Below are 18,482 nucleotides of genomic sequence, written 5' to 3'. Positions count from 1 at the left end.
GTAATTGTTTATACTTCCAAAGTTGTTAATTTGCAGGGGATCTAACAGGAAGATATTGCATTTGCCAACATAGAGGAATTCAGCAGTAACATGAATATCTCATGATGCACAAGCCACCCATTCTTGGCTGTGTTTTAGATGAATGGGACTGTTGACAGGTACATGCACGAGGTGGTGCATGAAGGATGTCGGAGAGTCATCTTGCCCTCCTGTCTTCAAACTCCATCAACTTTCTCATTTCCATTTGGAGGTGTAGCCCTGAAGAACTTACTCTTAGTCTTTTGAAAGATGCATAAACTGGAACAGCCTAGGATAGGGGTGGGCAACCATTGGTATGTGTATTTACCTAGTTGTATTTTACGGGACGAGAGCTATGCTCGTAGTGACCCGTTTTCATATCTCTCCACATCCAGTTTATTCTTAAAATTGTGTATAGTTTTGGCATTCACTTTTAATCCTTTCAGTTTGTTCTGGACATCAATCACTCTGTGTGGGAAGCTATTCTTTTTCAGGTCTCTTCTGTAGTTGTCTTTAGTTTCTTTTTGTGTCCTGTTTCTCTTCTGTCCCACTTTAATAAGTCGTCTCTATCGAGAATTTCCATCCCTTTCATAATTCTGAAAATGATCAACAAATCGCCTCTTTCTCTTCTCTGTTCCAGTGATGACAGATGTAATTTTTCCAATCTTTGTTCGTATGTCAGGTTTGTCAGTGTAGGCGCCATCTTTGTTGCTGCTCTTTGTATTCTTTCTAACTTGTGTTCTTCTTTGTGCTATGTATCCATAGTGTTGCAGCATATTCTAGTTTAGGTCTTGTCAGTGTAACAACTATTTTTTTTAACAAACTCATCTATGTAGTTGAAGGCCCCTTTCATTGACCTCAATAAGTTATGTCTCTCCAAATAATTTAATGACATGTTTATCAGGTGTCAAGTCACTTGAGATGATTACTCCCAGGTCCCATTCTGAATAAACTTTTTTGACTTGTTTCCAATTTTATACTGTCCCGATAGTCTATTTTTACTTTTTCCAAATTCCATTATGCTACATTTTTTAATGTTGAAGTTCATCTCACTTTTCCGACTCCATTCCCATATTTTGTCTAGGTCTTCTTGTAGCGATATGCAATCTTCTGTTCTTACTCTCTTGAGTAATTTGGCATTGTCAGCAAATAAGTTCATATAACAGTTCACTCCCTCATCCATATCATTTATATATATGGCAAACATTAAAGGAGCCAGTACAGAGACTTGTGGGACACCACTTTTCACATCTTCCCAGTTCAAATTTTTGTGTCTTAAGTACCACTCTCATTTTTCTCCCAGTTAAGAAATCCTTCATCCATTCCAGCAGTTTACCTTGTATTCCTCCTATTATTTCAATTTTTCTTATTAATTTTTTGTGGTACTTTGTCGAATGCCTTCTGCCAATCCAAGATGACGCAGTCTGCCCAGCCATCTCTTTCTTGTATTATCTCAATTAATCTTGAGTAAAAGCAGATTAGGTTTGTGGTGCATGATCTTCCACTTCTAAAGCCAAACTGTTTGGGTTTTATTATTTTCTTTTCTTCAAAATGTTTGGTCCATTTTTTTCTGATGACCTTTTCGTATATTTTTGCTACTGTGCTGGTAAGGGATACCAGTCTGAAGTTTGTAGGATCTTCCCTATTTCCTTTATACATTGGTACTGTGTTTGCATCTTTCCAATCTTGTGACACCTTTCCTTCTTTGAGTGAGAAGTCAATTATCTTGTATAGTTTATCTGTCAGTTCATCTATACACTCTTTCAGTATCCAATTTGTGATTCCATCTGGTCCATGTGATTTCCTTACATCTAGGTTTTTTTTATTTGGTCTCTTATTTCTTTTTGTGTTACCTTTATTTCTTTCATCGTGGGTGATCTTTCTTGTCCATCTTCCCAAGATTGTGAGCTCTCAATTGTAAAAACAGATCTAAAATGTCTGATCATAATTTCTGCCATCTCTGTGTCATCTATATATTCTTTAACTCCTTCATGCAATTTCACTATTTCATGTTTATCCTTTAGTTTTTCATTTATATATCTGTAAAAGAGTTTAGGTTGGTCCTTACATTTGTCTATATCTTTTTTGTAATTTATTTTTTCTTTCCTGCATATATTCACATATTCATTCCTAAGTTTTATACAGTATATGGTTGCCATTTGGATGTTTTATTTTTTATTTTTATATTTTTTCCATTTTTTCGAGGCTTTGTCTCTCCTATTTCTAGCCTCACTACACCTTTTGTTAAACCAACACTATGTAAATCTCTCTTTGTTTCTTTTTAGTTCATATTTGATAATTCCTTGTACTTTTCTTTGAATATGTTCCATTTGTATTCCATCTTTGTTTCCTCTTTTTAGAATTTATCCTAGTTTGTGTTTTGGAAAAATTATCTTTGTTTAACAAAATCCATTTTGTTGTATATTAATCTTCCTTCTCTATGTTTGTCATTCCTGTCTAAATTGTTATGTTCTTTTTATACAAACTATTAGTATATGGTCACACTTGGTGTTTTATACTCCATTTTGTTCACAATATCTGGTTCAGAAGTTAATATTAATTCTAGTTTCGACAGTTCCTTATTGTTTCTATATCTAGTATTTTTCTTAACCCATTGTGTTAGGGTGAATTTGATGGTCATGTCCAGTAGAATGTTGCTCCAAACTTCATCTCCCCCTTTAACTATCATTTCTTCCCAGATTATGTCTTTTGCATTAAAATTGCCCATGATTACCATGTTTCCACCCTCTTTCAGTAACTCGTTTAGTACAATCATTGTGTCTTCCAATAATTTGGAATGTTCCCTGTCCGACCACACGTGTTTTAGGTGGTACATACACTGCTACAAATTTTCTGCTTTTAATCTTTTTGTTTGCAATTTTGTTCATAATTAATTCTACATTGCCTTGGCCTTCAATAATCGTTGTCACATTTAGACCATTTTTGGTCAATATCATGACACCTCCCTGCTTTTCTGTTCTATTTTTCACCCAGTGGTTGTATAGACCATGTCCCACTATGCTCGTTGATAGAGGTCCTTTCAATTTTGTCTCTACTCTTCCCATGATGTCAGGTTTTTCTGTTTCTAGATAGTCATTTAGTTCATTGATTCCAGAGATCATGCCATCGATATTTGTGTATGCCACTTTTAGTTTCTTATTTCCTTTTCTTTGTTCGTTTTAAAGTTTCCATTTTTTATGTACCATTTTTTTCAGTCTCGTGTCCAGCACTCGCAAAAAAATACTCATTTTTTCTGTCTGTTCTCTTCTCATTTCTATTATTGGCTTCAATTCTGAGAGCTTTGTCTCTCTTTTTCTTCATCACTCATTTCCTTTTGTATCCATATATGTTTGAATTTCTCGCTGTTTGCCAGTTTAACCGCTTTTGATAATACCTCCTCGGCTATCATTTGAGTTCTTAGTTTTATTTTCAGAGGTCTATGTTTTTTTTTTTTTTTTTTGAACATTTGCCTATTCTATGGATTTCATTGATTTCTTTATAGAAATTTTGCCCTTCATCCTGTATTTCTTTCAGAATCTCCTTAGCTATTTCCTTCTCCTTTTCTCTCTGGTATCTATACATATGTTTTTCCTGGATACCATGGACCACAATGCACTTACCTTTGTCAACTGTATCTCTCACCCAGTTTTCCTTTTCTTTAATTACCACTTTCATAACTTTCTTTTGTGTTTTCCCACATCTGCTTTTGTAATATTTCTCTAAAACATATTTTTTTATTTTCCTGTTCTTGTTTCCCTTGATTTTTTATTTCAACGAGGTCTGTTTCTTTGTGGCATGTCAATTTTTCTGGCATATGAAACCCAGGCTCACCTAAGAAAATGAGAGATAAATTGTCAACTTCTTTGCTGAGTTTTGGATTTCAAATCAACAGAACATGATTTGATTGATTATACATACACATATCTATTGTAACCGAAGCCCTGCGGGGAACCAAGCCGAGAATCAACACAACACTCACTCAATCGCCCGGTGGCAAAAAGCCCTCTTTTATACACTACTATCTTTTAATTTTCTTACAGACATTCTTCTCCTCCCACAGCAACCGATTCCGCGCAAGCGGGTGGTCTTACCTAGCAAGTCGCACACAGCGCTACAAGAGGTCGGACGTCGCTCTCCACTCCAGCTCTCGACAAGCGTCCAGCAATCTTCGCCGGCCGGTGGTGGCGAGGAGACTGGTCTCCTTTGCTGCTGCCGGTCTGGCCCAAGGCTGACCTCTTTGTTGGCGACGGCAGGCGGGTTTACACTAGAGACAAATACACACATTTCCCAAGTCACATAATCCTCTGTTTTCTGAGTTGTGCTTGGATGAAAAGAGATACACGCACACCTGATCGCTGGCTTAGCAGAGGCCCACAACTCAACTCTGATTCAGAGCTCTTAACTCTTTGCCGGCTGGTCGCGGGAGAGGAATTTGGGGAGCCTCTCTTGTCGTCCGGCCCGCACCCAAGCTCTGGCCTCTTCGCTGATGCTGGCGAGCGGGTTTACACTTCTGACATTTACACACAATTCCCAAGTCACGTAATTCTCTGATTTCAGAGTTGTGCTTGGAAGGAGAAAGATAAAACAACACCCGCCAGCCTGCCCACCCACCCACCTGACTACACTTCGGACATCGCTCGCTCATCGCTCAAGCCTAACCTGGGGCTAAACAGGGACGCTCATCCCTAAACCTGGGGCTAATCAGGAACGCGCTCTCTACACGCGGGTAGTGAACTCTACTCACTTCCCGTAAGATACATACACACACCTCTTACGAACATAGCCACACCCCATGCACAAACATCCACATGTACTTTTTCTTTGACTAAAATTCGATTCCTTTCTAACTTTCTCCTATACTACATCTCATTTAAGTTTACCTCCCACTAAAGATTTTTCCGTTTTTCCACCTTTCTCTACTACTACGCCTCCTACCATTTTCTCAAATTTTGGTGATTCTAATCCCGGCCGTCGGCGCCGCCGTCCGAGTTCCCTGCCCATTTCTCCTGAGCCACGACCACCAACCGCCCCTAATCGCTCGCTCAATCGCCCAGTGGCAAAAGCTCTAATACAGTGTTACTGTGAGTTTCATTTCCCTGGCTTGTCCGAACCATATCACTACAATAGCAGAGGGGAGACTAAAATACACAAAAATCATAATGGAAAGAGACACCGGTTTGTTATGGAAAATATGGAAAAAATGGCTAAAATATATATATATAAGTGAAAGTTATACAACAAAACAAGCAGTGGTGGATCCAGGATCAAAATGGGGGGGGGGGGGGCTGAATTTTGTAAATATATTTGACGCTTGGGGGTTGGGGCTAACATGAATTTTGTAAATATAGATGGCGCTTTTAAAGAGATGTACTCTGTAGCACGAATACGAAGTTTTTTAATATAAACTGAAATATATGTTCTCACTTTTTCAGAATATTGGGTAAGAGTAATAATTAATCTTTACTTCTAAACATTTACCCTCAATGATGTGATGAATATACTCCTGCCACTGTAATACCGCTAATTTCTCCCATGTACCCCCCCCCCCCCCCCGCATGGATCCGCCCTTGACCTTGTCGAACGCTTTTGTAGAGTCAAGGTACATGACATTGTTATCGGCCCTCTCTAGTATATTTTGTTGACTAAGCTATTGATACTTTTGCCCAGACCCCTATATATTCTTATAAAAAAAAAAGTGCAGGATGCCTCCTTGCTCACGGGATTCAGCAAGGAGCTAAATCCTTTGGGTGACAAGTTCACTCTGTCCTTTGTATACAGATCATTTCTGTAAAAGCAATCCCAATCGTCGACAAAGGCCCATCCATTGGCCTTACAATGATTTGCTAACCTGCAATTTATTGCAACAGCCCTGGAATACCACATGCCATCAACTTTATGCCTTGGAAGGATACCACACAATAGGAACTCTGTAGTGACTCGCCGCTGGTCAAAACCAGACTGGCTGTCACACAACTCGAGTTAGTCCTATATACTCGCTGTAGTTGGCCAGCGTATTTAGGAAAGACATCCCGTCCAGCCAGGGGCCAGCCAACCAGGAACTCGGAAAGCTGCCAGGGTTCCCACCGGCCTACTTTAAAAGGTCTGCGCCTAGCAGCGGACACAGAGAACAAAGTCCAAGCGTTCTCGACAGGATACGAGCAAGCCCTCTTCCTGTACCGGAATCCGTAATACGGTCGCATCAATTATCGGCAGCACCTTGGAAAGGGAAGCAGCTGGTAATCTCCAGTGCCCGTCTGGAGACGAAAGTTGCAACCAAGCTAGGGATGCTCATGTGCTTGCTCTGAGTATTGTCTATTCGGCAATGCTTATGTCCAAGAGCAAGGAGCAGGTGCAGGAGATGCTGTCAACAGCACTCACCTCAGCTTACCTGCCTTCCCCATTCCACCTCACGTCCTAGAGGCTATTCCCTTTGGTCCCAACAACCCATCCTATCCCCACCCAGCCCCTACCCTTCCCCCCACCGCTCCCTCTGTTTTTCCTTCCGTTTCCACCCCATCTCCCTCCACACCCCCTCCCTCTGATTCCTCCACCTCCTCCTCTATCTCCTCCTCCACCTGCCCCAAGAAGGCTGCGCAAGAACCTAACCTAAGGCAATCACGCCCCAAGTCCAGGGCATCCAGACTCGAATCCTACCAACGTAGCAACCGCTCACGATCCCCAATCCTAAGCCCTCGCTCCTCCTCGTCAGGGGCAACCAACTCCTCCTCCGGGCTCCCACGTCGCGTGGCCATACCACGAGCCAGCTCGACTGGGAGGCCTAAGTTGAACCTAAGTTCACAAAGGAGATGCTGCGGGACAAAATCCCCTTCACCAGCACTACTCCAGACACTGTCCAGTCTAACGATAGTGCATCCTCCTCCTCCTCCGACAGCGAAGTGCTAACCCTCCAAGCCCCTAAGGCTAACTAAACTTCCTCTCAAAACTCCCTCCAGTTAGTAGGACTCACTGAAGCCAACTATTCCTATGGATAAATTGGATTTACGTGTGTTCTACCAGAACGTCCGTCACTGGACCCCACAAAGGACCAGCACCTTGTTAGAGAATGCCAGACACGGTCCTGGTGTCATTTGTTTGACTTCGATGGGTGATCCAGCCCCCGACTCTCTTCCCAAGATTCAAGGCTTCAACACTTGGAGTCGGGGTCTTGCTTTGTACTCGGGCGTCTGTATTTTAGCCAGGAAGTCCCTTCAGGCAACTATACTTGATCAATTTCACTATGAGTAGATGCTCGCGATCAAGTTGAGCACCATTCACGGTCCCATCCTCCTTTGTACCCTCTACCGCCCTCCCCGTATCCCCTTCCTCCCCTTTGTTGACATTGCCAAAGTGATGTCATGCAAAGTCCCAACCTTCTTCATTGGCGACTTCAACTGCAGGCATGCTGCTTGGAGCCCTGGAACGCACAACAGCAGCACAGTGAGTCGGCAACTGGACTCTCTTACTATACTTCACCGGCTGAAGTTCCTAGGTCAGGACTTTCCCACATTCATAGGTCATGGATTGCAGGGTAAGCCCGACCTGGTGTTCTCCAACAGCCGAACCTTCTTCCTCAACTCTACTATCTCACCCGGTGCCCCCACCCTCTCAGACCACATACCCTTAATCCTTCGCATCTCCACCTCACCCGTCCTTATCCCCAGTGAGCCTCGGTTACGTTACAGTCAGGCCGACTGGGAAGGTTTCAAAAACACTCTCACGACATACACCAACACAAACATGAACAACGCTCCACATGCGGCGATAGAGCAGGAATGGCGCTCACTTACAAAGTTTGTTAAAAACGCTGTAAAAAAAGCACATTCCTAGTACAAAGCACCGAAAGGTTGCCACGTTCACCGCTTCTATGCGCACTAACAGACTACGCATTGCACTACAGAACAGATTTAAAGATCTATTACAAGCACCCCTAGAGGCCCGTATCGCCATCCTACGAGACATGCACTGGCTACAGAGTAGCCTGAGGAAGTCCCTCTACATCGATTCATATCGTGAGGAGGAGCAACTGATGGCCTCGCTCTCCGGCGCCTGTGAGACGGACCCTTCCAAGTTCTGGAGGACCCTCAAACGTCACCTGGAGGAGTGCTCTGTGCCTCCACCCAAGGTCATCAACCATCTTAACCACTCTACACACTCCCCCCAACACCAAGCTGACCTTCTGGCGTCAGCATGGAGTGAGGTCTTCAAACCCCATCCTGTGCAAGGACCACATTGCTTTAGCAACTTGCACAGTGTTAACTCCTTCATGAACAGATGTAGTGCCCTCATTCCCGACGAGACTGTTGATCTCTCTCAGTTAGATGAAGATGATCCCCTTATCTGCCCCCATCGTTTTGGAGGAGGTAAAGGGGGTTATCTCGGCTTTAAAACTAAAATCCCCTGGCCCCTCAGGCATCGATGCACACATACTCAAACGAATGCCAGACAACATAATCTCACACATGACGACACTATACAATAACTCACTAGCCTCTGGGTACTTCCCACAACTATTCAAGGCCTCCCACACCATCCTCATACCTAAACCCCAGAAACCCGCCTCCACCCCCCTTTCATACCGGCCGATCACCCTTCTGGAGTACTTGGTAAGGTGTTTGAGCACGTCCTATGCCGCCGCCTGACCGTGTACCTAGAGACGGAGAATGTGCTGAGGGATTGCCAATTTGGTTTTCGGCCGGGGCGCGGTGCAGACGACGTAATATCCATGATCACTCAATGGGTTCAAAGACCGCCAGACGGTCGCCCTGGTAAGGCCATTTTGGTTTGTAAGGATGTGGAGAAGGCATTCGATACTGTCTGGCATGAAGGCCTTAAGTACAAATTGTACCACAATTTCGACTTTGCCCTGCCGTTCACAAGGTTGCTCTGCAACTACCTGGACGACAGGACAATAAGAATAAAGTGGCGGGGCTGTCTGTCCCAACCTTTTGTGCCGAAGGCTGGAGTACCGCAAGGGTCAGTCCTTGCCTCCACTCTGTACAATCTATATACGAATGACCTGCCAGAGCCAGCTTATCCACGCAACTGGGCTCTAACTCTTTCGTATGCGGACGACACTAACCACATCAACAGACACAAAACGCTGCAGGGAGCGTTACACGTAATGCAAAACATCCTAGACGGGGCACACGCGTGGGAGCAACAGTGGCGCATTAAGACCAACGCGTCGAAATGCAATTCTGTATACTTCTGCTGCAAGCGAACCAACAGAACAATCACAAACACTCCTCTTAAAATAAACAACACAAACATCCCAGTGAAGGACCATACCTGTGTGCTGGGTAGCACACTTGATAGTGGCCTTACCTGGACCCCACATTTCCGCAAGTAGGGAGTGAAGGCTAGGGCTGTGCTGGGAAAGCTAAGACGTTTCAAAACTGCAACACTGACCACCAAACGTCGATTGTACCTAGCCCTCGTCAGACCGATTCTGTGCCAGTCCCCGGGACTAAGCCAGCTGACATGTCCCACTAATAACTACGAGCATCAGAAGGTTCAGAATGCCGCTGTCAAGTTCATCATGGGTTCACGATGGAGCGACTTCAGAACCACTGAGTCTCTACACCGAGTTTCCAACATCCGTCCACTCAACCAACACAAACACAAACTTCACTCAAGACACCTAGAAAAACTGCACGACAGACACAAACACCTGATACAACACATTACACCTAGACCACACCGTACAGACTATCTGTCAGCTGCACCCGTCCCACGTGCGGTGTACACGATAAGACGTGTATAACCGTACCTATTAACAATACACCCCTTCACCAGCTTTGACTGGTGATAGCAATAATGATGAAATAATAATAGTAATAATAATATTGCATGTAGCCCAATAACTGACAGGCTACAAGCATACACAACTCAAACCCAACCTGGAGAAAAGCAGGAGAGCTCATGCCTTACCTGGGGCTCATCAGGAACGCGCTCTACACGCGGGAAGTGAACTCTACTCCCCGTAAGATACACACACGCACCTCTCACGAACAGAGCCACGACCCACGCACAAACATCTACACTTAGTTTTTCTTCGACTAAAATTCGCTTCCTTTCGAACTTTCTCTTATACTACATCTCATTTCAGTTTACCTCCCACTAAAGATTTTTCCGTTTTTCCACCTTTCCTACTACGCCTCCTACCATTTTCTGAACTTTTGGTGATTGTAATCTGCTTTTAATCCCGGTGTCGGCGCCGCCGTCCAAGCTCCCAGTCCATTTCTCCCGAGCCACGACCACCAGCAGCCCCTAATCGCTCGCCAATTCGCCCGGTGGCAATAGCCCTCTTTTATACACTACTATCTTTTCATTTTCTTACAGACATTCTTCCCCTCCCACAAAAACCGATCGCGCACAAGCGGGTGGTCTTTCCTAGGAATTCAGAATTCAGAAGTCAACACAGCGCTCCTACAGGTCGGACGTCTCTCCACTCCAGCTCTCTCGACAAACGCCCAGGAATCTTCGCCGGCCGGTGGTGGCGAGGAGTTATATCTTCTTTGGTGCTGCCGGTCTGGCACAGGCCGACCTCTTCGTTGACGTCGGCAGGCGGGTTTACACGAAGACAAATACACACATTTCCCAAGTCACGTAATTCTCTGTTTTCAGAGTATTGCTTGGAAGAAAAGAGGCACACGCACATTTGCTAGCTGGCTTAGCAGAGGCCCAACCCAACTCTCATTCAGAACCCTCATCTGATCGCAGGCTGGTCGACGTAGAGGAATGGGGACGCCTCTCTGTCCAACCGGCCCGCAACCTAACGCTGGCCTCTTCGCTGACGCTGGCGAACGAGTTTACACTTCTGACATTTACACATAATTCCCAATCACGTAATTCTCTGCTTTCAAAGTTGTGATTGGAAGGAGAGAGATAATACAACACCCGCCCGCCTGCCCCTCCTCGCACCGGCACTGAATCAACTCTACAGAATCTCAAACCCAACCTGGGGAAAAGCAGGCAACTCAGGCCTTACCTGAGGCTAATCAGGAACGCGCTCTACACGCGGGAAGTGAACTTTACTCACTTCCCGTAAGATACATACACGCACCTCTCACGAACATAGTCACGACCCACGCACAAACATCTACACTTACTTTTTCTTTGACTAAAATTAGCTTCCTATCTTAACTTTCTCTTATACTATATCTTCTCATTTCAGTTTACCTCCCACTAAAGACTTTTCCGTTTTTCCACCTTTACTACTACGCCGCCTACCATTTTCTGAACTTTTGGTGATTTTAATCTCGGCGTCGGCGCCGTCCGAGTTCCCTGTCCATTTCTCCCGAGCCACGACCACCAGCAGCCCCCGAACGCTCGCTTAATCGCCCGGTGGCAATAACCCTCTTTTATACACTACTATCTTTTCATTTTCTCACAGACATTCTTCCCCTCCCACAAAAACCGATCGCGCGCAAGCGGGTGGTCTTTCCTAGGAAATCAGAATCAGTCAAGTTCATCACGGGTTCGCGATGGAGCGACTTCAGAACCGCTGAGTCCCTACACCGAGTTTCCAACATCCGTCCACTCAACCAACACAAACTTCACACGAGACACCTAGAAAAACTGCACGACAGACACAAACACCTAATACAACACATTGCACCTAGACCACACCGTACAGACTATCTGTCAGCTGCGCCCGTCCCACGTGCGGTTTACACGAAAAGACGTGTATAACCGTACTTATCAATAATACACCCCTTCACCAGCCTTGACTGGTGATAATAATAATAATAATGATGATAATAATAACAACAACAATAATAATAATAGTAATGATATTGGATGTAGCCCATTAATTGACAGGCTATAAGCATACACGTTGGAGGCATCAACCCTCTATGTGTAAAATACACACAAAACCATACCGCAAACTAAACTAACACAACTACATGCACAAACAATTGCATGAACTTTCTCTTCTACTGAAATTTTCATTTCCAACTTTCTCTCCTACTACATCTTCTCATTTCGGTTTACCTACCACTAAAATTATTTCCAATTTCTCTATCTTTCCCTAAGACTAAACCTCCTACTCATTTTCTAACTTTGTTGGGTGAGGATAAGAAGAATAGATATTCCTATGTAACCTAACGGTGTACACATCAATCCCTGTCTCCAACCCTAAGTCTCCTGCCCAGAACCCCAAAGCCACGACACCACGAAATGAATATCCCTAATCGCCCGGTGGCAGAAGCCCTCTTTTATACACTACTATCATCTCTTCATTTTCTTACAGGCCTTCTTCCCCTCCCACAAAAACCGATCTCGCGCAAGCGGATGATCTTACCTAGCAAATCGCAAATCGCGAGGTCAGACGTCGCTCTCTACTCCAACTCTCACAACAGCGCTCATCAATCTTCGCTGGCTGGTCGCGGCGAAGGAGACTTTTCTCCTTTCCTGCGGCCGGTCTGGCACAAGGCTGATCTTTCCGTTGACGTCGACAAGCGAGTTTACACCAAAGACAAATATACACATTTCCCAAGTCACGTAATTTTCTGCTTTCAGATTTGTGCTTGGAAGAAAAGAGATACATGCACATTTTCTCGCTGGCTTAGCAGAGGTCGCCCTTAATCCAACTCTGATTCAGAGCCCTTAACTCTTCGCTGGCCGGTAGTGGGAGAGGATATGCCGAGGCCTCTCCTGTCGACTGGCTCGCACCCACGCCTGACCTCTTGGCTGACGCTGGCGAGAGGGTTTACAGTTCTGACATTTACACATAATTCCCAAGTCACGTAATTCTCTGCTGTCAGAGTTGTGCTTGGAAAGAGAAAGTTAAACAACACTCGCCCGCCTGCCACCCTCGCACTGCCATCGGATCCACTCTCCTGACTACGTTTTGGATATCGCCCACTCAACGCTCAAGCCTAACCTGGGGCTAATCAAGACCGCTCAAGCCCAGCCAGGGGTTAATCAGGACCGCGCTACCTAGCTGGGGTTAATCAGCAACGCCACACGCGGTAAGTGAACTCTACTCACTTCCCGTATGATATATGCACACACCTCTCACGAACATAGCCACACCCCACGCACAAACATCTACACGTACTTTTTCTTCGGCTAAAATTCGCTTCCTTTCTTTTATACTACATCTTCTCATTTCAGTTTACCTCCCACTAAAGATTTTTTTTACGTTTTTCAACCTTTCTCTACTGCTATGCCTACTACCATTTTCTCAACTTTTGGTGATTTAATCCCAGGCGTCGGCGCCGCCGTCCAAGTTCCCTGCCCATTTCTCCTGAGCCACGACCATCAATCGCTCACGAAAAAGCGCATTTTGGCAATAGCTCTCTTATACAATACTATCTTTTCATCTTCTTACAGACATTCTTCCCTTCGCACAAAAGAAGATCCCGCGTGAGCGGGTGGTCTTCCATAGCAAGTCGACGAGTTCACTCCAGGGCTCGACATCTCCAAGCAGCAGTCCTCTCCAAGCTTCAATTTCCCCTTCGCTCTCAGACTACGACCTTCCCGAGTGCCTTAGTGTTATTGTGAGTTTCATTTCCCTGGCTTGTCCGAACCATATCATGACAACTCCACTCTTAAACTTATCTACCGCTCCCCAGAACAGCGCAAACAGTTCCTCACTGCCTAACTTTCATACGCTGCCCCCTGCGCTTATATCACCAATCCCCGCCTCAGGGAAACACACCTGTGTCTTATGCTTCCTATTTTTACCACAAAAGGTTCCAGAGCCCTTACCTGCCTAGTTGCCACCCCGGGGCAAAGTTCTCCGTAATGCCCCCCTTTCCCCCATCACCACTCCTCAGCTCCACCATCCCTTATTGCCTATTTTAGCTGTTGGCTTGCAAAATAATTAAACATATTTAAATTTTTGTATTTAATGTACCTATGGTAGAAAGGGTAAGGGAAATATTTCATATTTTATAGATTCTACCGCCAAATTCGTCGATTACAGTAAAATATTCAGGGCTTCTTTGACCTTTATTTTTATTATTATGATTATTTTGTCAGACTTGTGGTCAGCAAGTCCTGGCTAGAATTGCCGCCCCTGGCATATGCCCCTCAACCCATCCATGTGAGGGTCCTGAAAGGCTCTATCTAAATATCTCGCCTGGCTATCCTCTACAATCATAATTTTACCTGTGGGCAAGGATTTAGGGACTGCCCTCCTCTTCTTTACCTCTTGCACCTCCATTACCCCTTGCTGTTTGCTTGTCACCTCTTGCTCTACTCCTGCGAGAGCTTGGAAGGAGTTTTTGCACTGAAGTGGGGTTGGTGAAGGCTTTCTTCCTCTTCTCTGTACTTTGCCATTTACCTTTTTCCATACACCATCATCTGACATCAAACTCAATCTGTCTGTGTCTTGGGCCTTAGAGCAAAGAATTCTACTCTCCTCACTATGGCTCGCAACAGCCTTCTCTAAAGCTCTAATTCTATTGTGTAGATATTGTAATATTTCAGTATTATCCACAGTAACACTCTCCATCTCCTTGTTCTATGCTTAGAGTACCTCACACTCTGTGACCTGACATGCGTAACAATTTAAGCACATCCTCACTTTTTGTCAAAAACTTCTTGCAAATCTGCATTATCACAAAAAACATATATACATGCATCCTCTACCTTTCCTAAACCCACAGGGTTCCTCATCAATTACTCTCCTAATTCTCTCAGTTAACACCCTCCCACATGTTTTTCCTTTGTAAAGCAGAACTATACAGGTACTACTCCAGCACATTCCCTTCCCTTAGGTACACATTAAACAACCTCACTAGCCAATCCACTATAAGTTCTTCCTTTTTCAGACACTACACATGACACACATCCAACACAGGCACTTAACCATCTCTCATAATTTTTTATGCTTCTTGTATCTCATATTTCCCTATATCCGTCATTTTCTTCTCATCACAGTAATTTTCTTAGCTCCTCCCATTGCCACAACCAATCCCTCCTTCACCTCTACATTTAACAATTCTCTAAAATATTCTACCCATTTTCTCATTACCACCTTCAGTTCCATTAATGTCTGTCCACCTGCACCTTTTACTTCTTCTCTACCTGACTTACTCCACCTCATTTCAAAATACCTTTATATTCTTTTCAAAAATTTCTGTTGTGGTCCTACCCCATTTTACATCTACTCTTCCCTTTGCCTCCTTTATGTTTTGTTTCTGTCTTTTTGTACATATGCTTCCTGAGTCCTACTTTGCAACCAATCCACATATGATTATGGTTAGGACAGTGCCCCTTACAGAGTACTTTGTAATGTGGAATTTAATGAACCATGCCCTTGATTCAACTTCACTGGTGGCAGAGTTCAAACCACCATCCCTTCGACTTTTTCCGCAAGTAATGATTCCCTATCCCACTTCACCAGCGAGCTTCCTGCTGCCTTTTGTATTCTATTTTTCTTATATCTTTCTTCAAATACGGGGATCACATCACCAATATGTATTCCAGTCTGGGCCATATCAAACTTTCAGTGATCATTTTTCATTATGTCATCATACATGTACTGTAGTGTAATGCTTTTCTTCATATTTTTCAACAGACTATAGGTCACTCTTGCCATCTTATGTGCGTTTCTAGTGACTGATCTTTAATCATTATACCTACTGGTAGATCTTTTTCTTTCTTTGGTTTTGCTATTATTTCATTTCCCATTTTATAATCCATGGTCAGCCTTATCTTACTTTGGCCCATTGCCAATATCTAAAAAAAAAATTGTGTTAAAATTAATGTTCCACTTGTATACTTTATCCATGTCCTGTTGCAACATTATACAATCCTCCTCACTTCTCACCCCTTTTCATGATCATTGTATCATCAGAAAATAGGGTTGCATAGCTATCCATTTGTCAAGTCATTAACATGTATGAGGAACATTACAGGAGGCAAAACCGAGCCACATGGTACACCACTGGTTAATTTTCTCCATTTTGATTTTTCATCTTTCATTATTGATCTTGTGCATTTGCCTTTTAAGAAATCTTTTATCCAGTCTAGTATGTTTCTGCTGTGACCTGCATTTTCTACTTTCCATTTCGATTTATTGTGTGGTACATTGTCAAAGCTTTCTGCAGGACCAGATATACTCAGTCCACCCATACCTCTCTTTCATGCAGCACATCAGTCACTCTCAAGTAAAAATTTGGCAGCTTGGTCTCTGAATCAAAATTTGTTTTTTAACATTTCTTCTTGTTTGGGATGCATTATCTTTTACTGTTTTCTCATTGTTAGTGTGTTTTTCAAGGACACTGATCTATAGTTTAGCAGTACATTTCTGTTAGTTCCTTTATAAATTGGTATTATGTTTGCCAAGTTGTGTACTTTTTCACATAATCCATGTATTGTTCCCACACCCACCTTGTTACCCTACATTGATGACTGGCTGGAGTGACAAGTGTATGTGTGAGCAAAATAACAAGTGGATGATATATCATAGCAGTGACCAATGGTTTGCAAATTTGCCTGTGATATGTCTGCTTCAAGGAGTTTCTTCAACCCTAAGTAAATGCCTTTCCAAAAGTGAGTCTCCCTTGTCTGTGTGATTCATTCCTTGGCTCTATTTCCTCATCGTCCAGCTGAAATTCAATTGCTACAGGGTCACTTTTTCCTATGGGGCAAAGGTAGTCTGGATCTTTGGTTAGTCTACCTATATACCAAAGACTTTTTCTCCTTTATAAGGTAGGTAGTCAAATCATTCTTTGGTTAGTAGCAGATCTAATCTCATGGGAATGTCATCTCTTACCTGAGTCACTTCCTTTACCCAATGGGTCACTGTGTTCTCCATCACTATACTTAACAGTGTATTTCCTCAGGAACCTGCCTTGTAACTTGCTTTCCATCCCTTCCAGTTGACCTTATTGCAATTAAAATCTCCAATATGGATTAAACTGTTATTTTGTTTAATAGTTTTCTTTAAGAGAGTTGTGTCCAATAAATTTTTTTTATATTAAGCTTCATTCCAAGTGCTTGTCTTAAGGGGGGTGAATATGTCACCATGAAGTCTTTTACATTCTGCTCTTTAGTTCTAATTTTCAAGTGGATTGCTTCAACCTTGCCTTCACTCAGATTTGCTTCCGAGTGAATAGTATGGGAGGGCTTGACAACCATTGCTAACAATTGTGGGGTTGTGGGTTTTCCACTTAGTAAAACTCAAAACTCAACAGCACTGTATGGGGCAGACATGGAACAGAACAGAGGAAGAGTTTAAATGTGTTTGAGATGAAATGTCTGAGAAGTATGGCAGGGGTTACAAGGTTGGATAGGGTGAGGTGTGGAGGAGAGCAGGCGTGGAAAAGGAGATGGGAGATAGGGTTGATAAAAGAGTATTGGGATGGTTTGGGCACATGGAAAGAATGAGTGAAGAAAGATCAGTAAAAGAGGTGTGGAAGGCAGAGGCAGATGGAGTGAACATGAGGGGGTGATTGATGATGAGATGGATGGATGTGGTGAAAGGGGTGTTGAGAAAGAGGGGAATGTTTGTTGAGGGAGGAAGGCAGAAGATAGGGGTGAGTGGAGAATGGCTGTGTTTGGATCATACTGTGATGAATGGAAGGGAGTGGGTGGGGGATTTAGGGAGTGGTTGTGTGTGAATGATATTTTGATGCAGCCTGAAGGGATTTCTGTTTTCAATATTTCTGCATGAGGGGACAGAGAGGTAGGGGTCACTGATTAAATGAAATGGCTTTGCAATGCATGTACTGTGTCTTGTTACATTGCTTCTGACCCAGGGCAATGGGTAAGACCCAAGGATGACCAGTCATCTAAGAGGAGCCAAGATGAGAGGGAGGGAGGGGCAGTGAATGGGAGTGGAATGGGTGGGGATGAAATGGGTGGGAGTGGAATTATGCCTTTTGACTTTGGTTATCTCTGTGGTAAGGAGGAAAGAGGCTTTGGCATATGTATGTATGCAAAACTCAAGGAGTGTTGAGCAAGGAAGGGGGAAGGCAGGAGATATGGATGAGTAGAGAATGGCTGTGTATAAACAATACCTTGATACAAGGTAGGGATGGGATGGGGAGATGGCAGGTAGTGAATGATATTTTGACACAGCCCATTTTCTCTTCTCTCTGCACGAGAGGACCGAGAGGGGGGGGTCACCTATTAAGTGAAGCAGCATTATTGTGGATGTGCTGTGTCTTGCTGCATTACTTCTGTCCCAGGGTAGTGGGTGGAATACAGGGATGCACTGTCATCCATGAGGAACCAAGATGAAAGGGAAGAAAGGATGGTGGATGGGGGTGGAATGGGTGGGAGGGGGTACTAGCCTTTTGATTTGGCTACTCCCCTTGTAAGGGGAAAAAGTTCTTGGTATATAGATAGAAAGCTCTATCTATATACCAAAAGTTTTTTCTCCCTTATATGGGAGGTAGCTAAGTCAAATGCATGTGCCTACTCCCACCCATTCCATTCCCATCCACCACCTCCCTTCTATACTGCAGTAGAAATGTCAAGGCAACAATTGTTAACATTGA

The 18,482-nt window shown here is 43.8% G+C and overlaps 1 protein-coding gene across 1 annotated transcript; it reads left to right on the top strand.

Moving 5' to 3' along the window:
• The first annotated feature begins 4,086 nt into the window (after window positions 1–4,086).
• LOC143026570 (uncharacterized) lies at window positions 4,087–18,222 on the top strand. The gene is made up of 2 exons (XM_076187185.1): window positions 4,087–12,995; window positions 13,360–18,222. Exon 1 carries the CDS (start codon window positions 7,883–7,885, stop codon window positions 8,495–8,497), a length of 615 nt encoding a protein of 204 aa, XP_076043300.1. The 5' UTR covers window positions 4,087–7,882; the 3' UTR covers window positions 8,498–12,995; window positions 13,360–18,222.
• The last annotated feature ends 260 nt before the right edge of the window (window positions 18,223–18,482 follow it).

Source organism: Oratosquilla oratoria, chromosome 6, assembly GCF_046742065.1.
Source record: "Oratosquilla oratoria isolate Oo_2021 chromosome 6, ASM4674206v1, whole genome shotgun sequence".
In the NCBI taxonomy this organism is placed as follows: Eukaryota; Metazoa; Arthropoda; class Malacostraca; order Stomatopoda; family Squillidae; genus Oratosquilla; species Oratosquilla oratoria.
The sequence above is the reverse complement of the archived record's forward strand: the minus strand, read 5'-3'. Positions and strand labels throughout refer to the sequence as shown.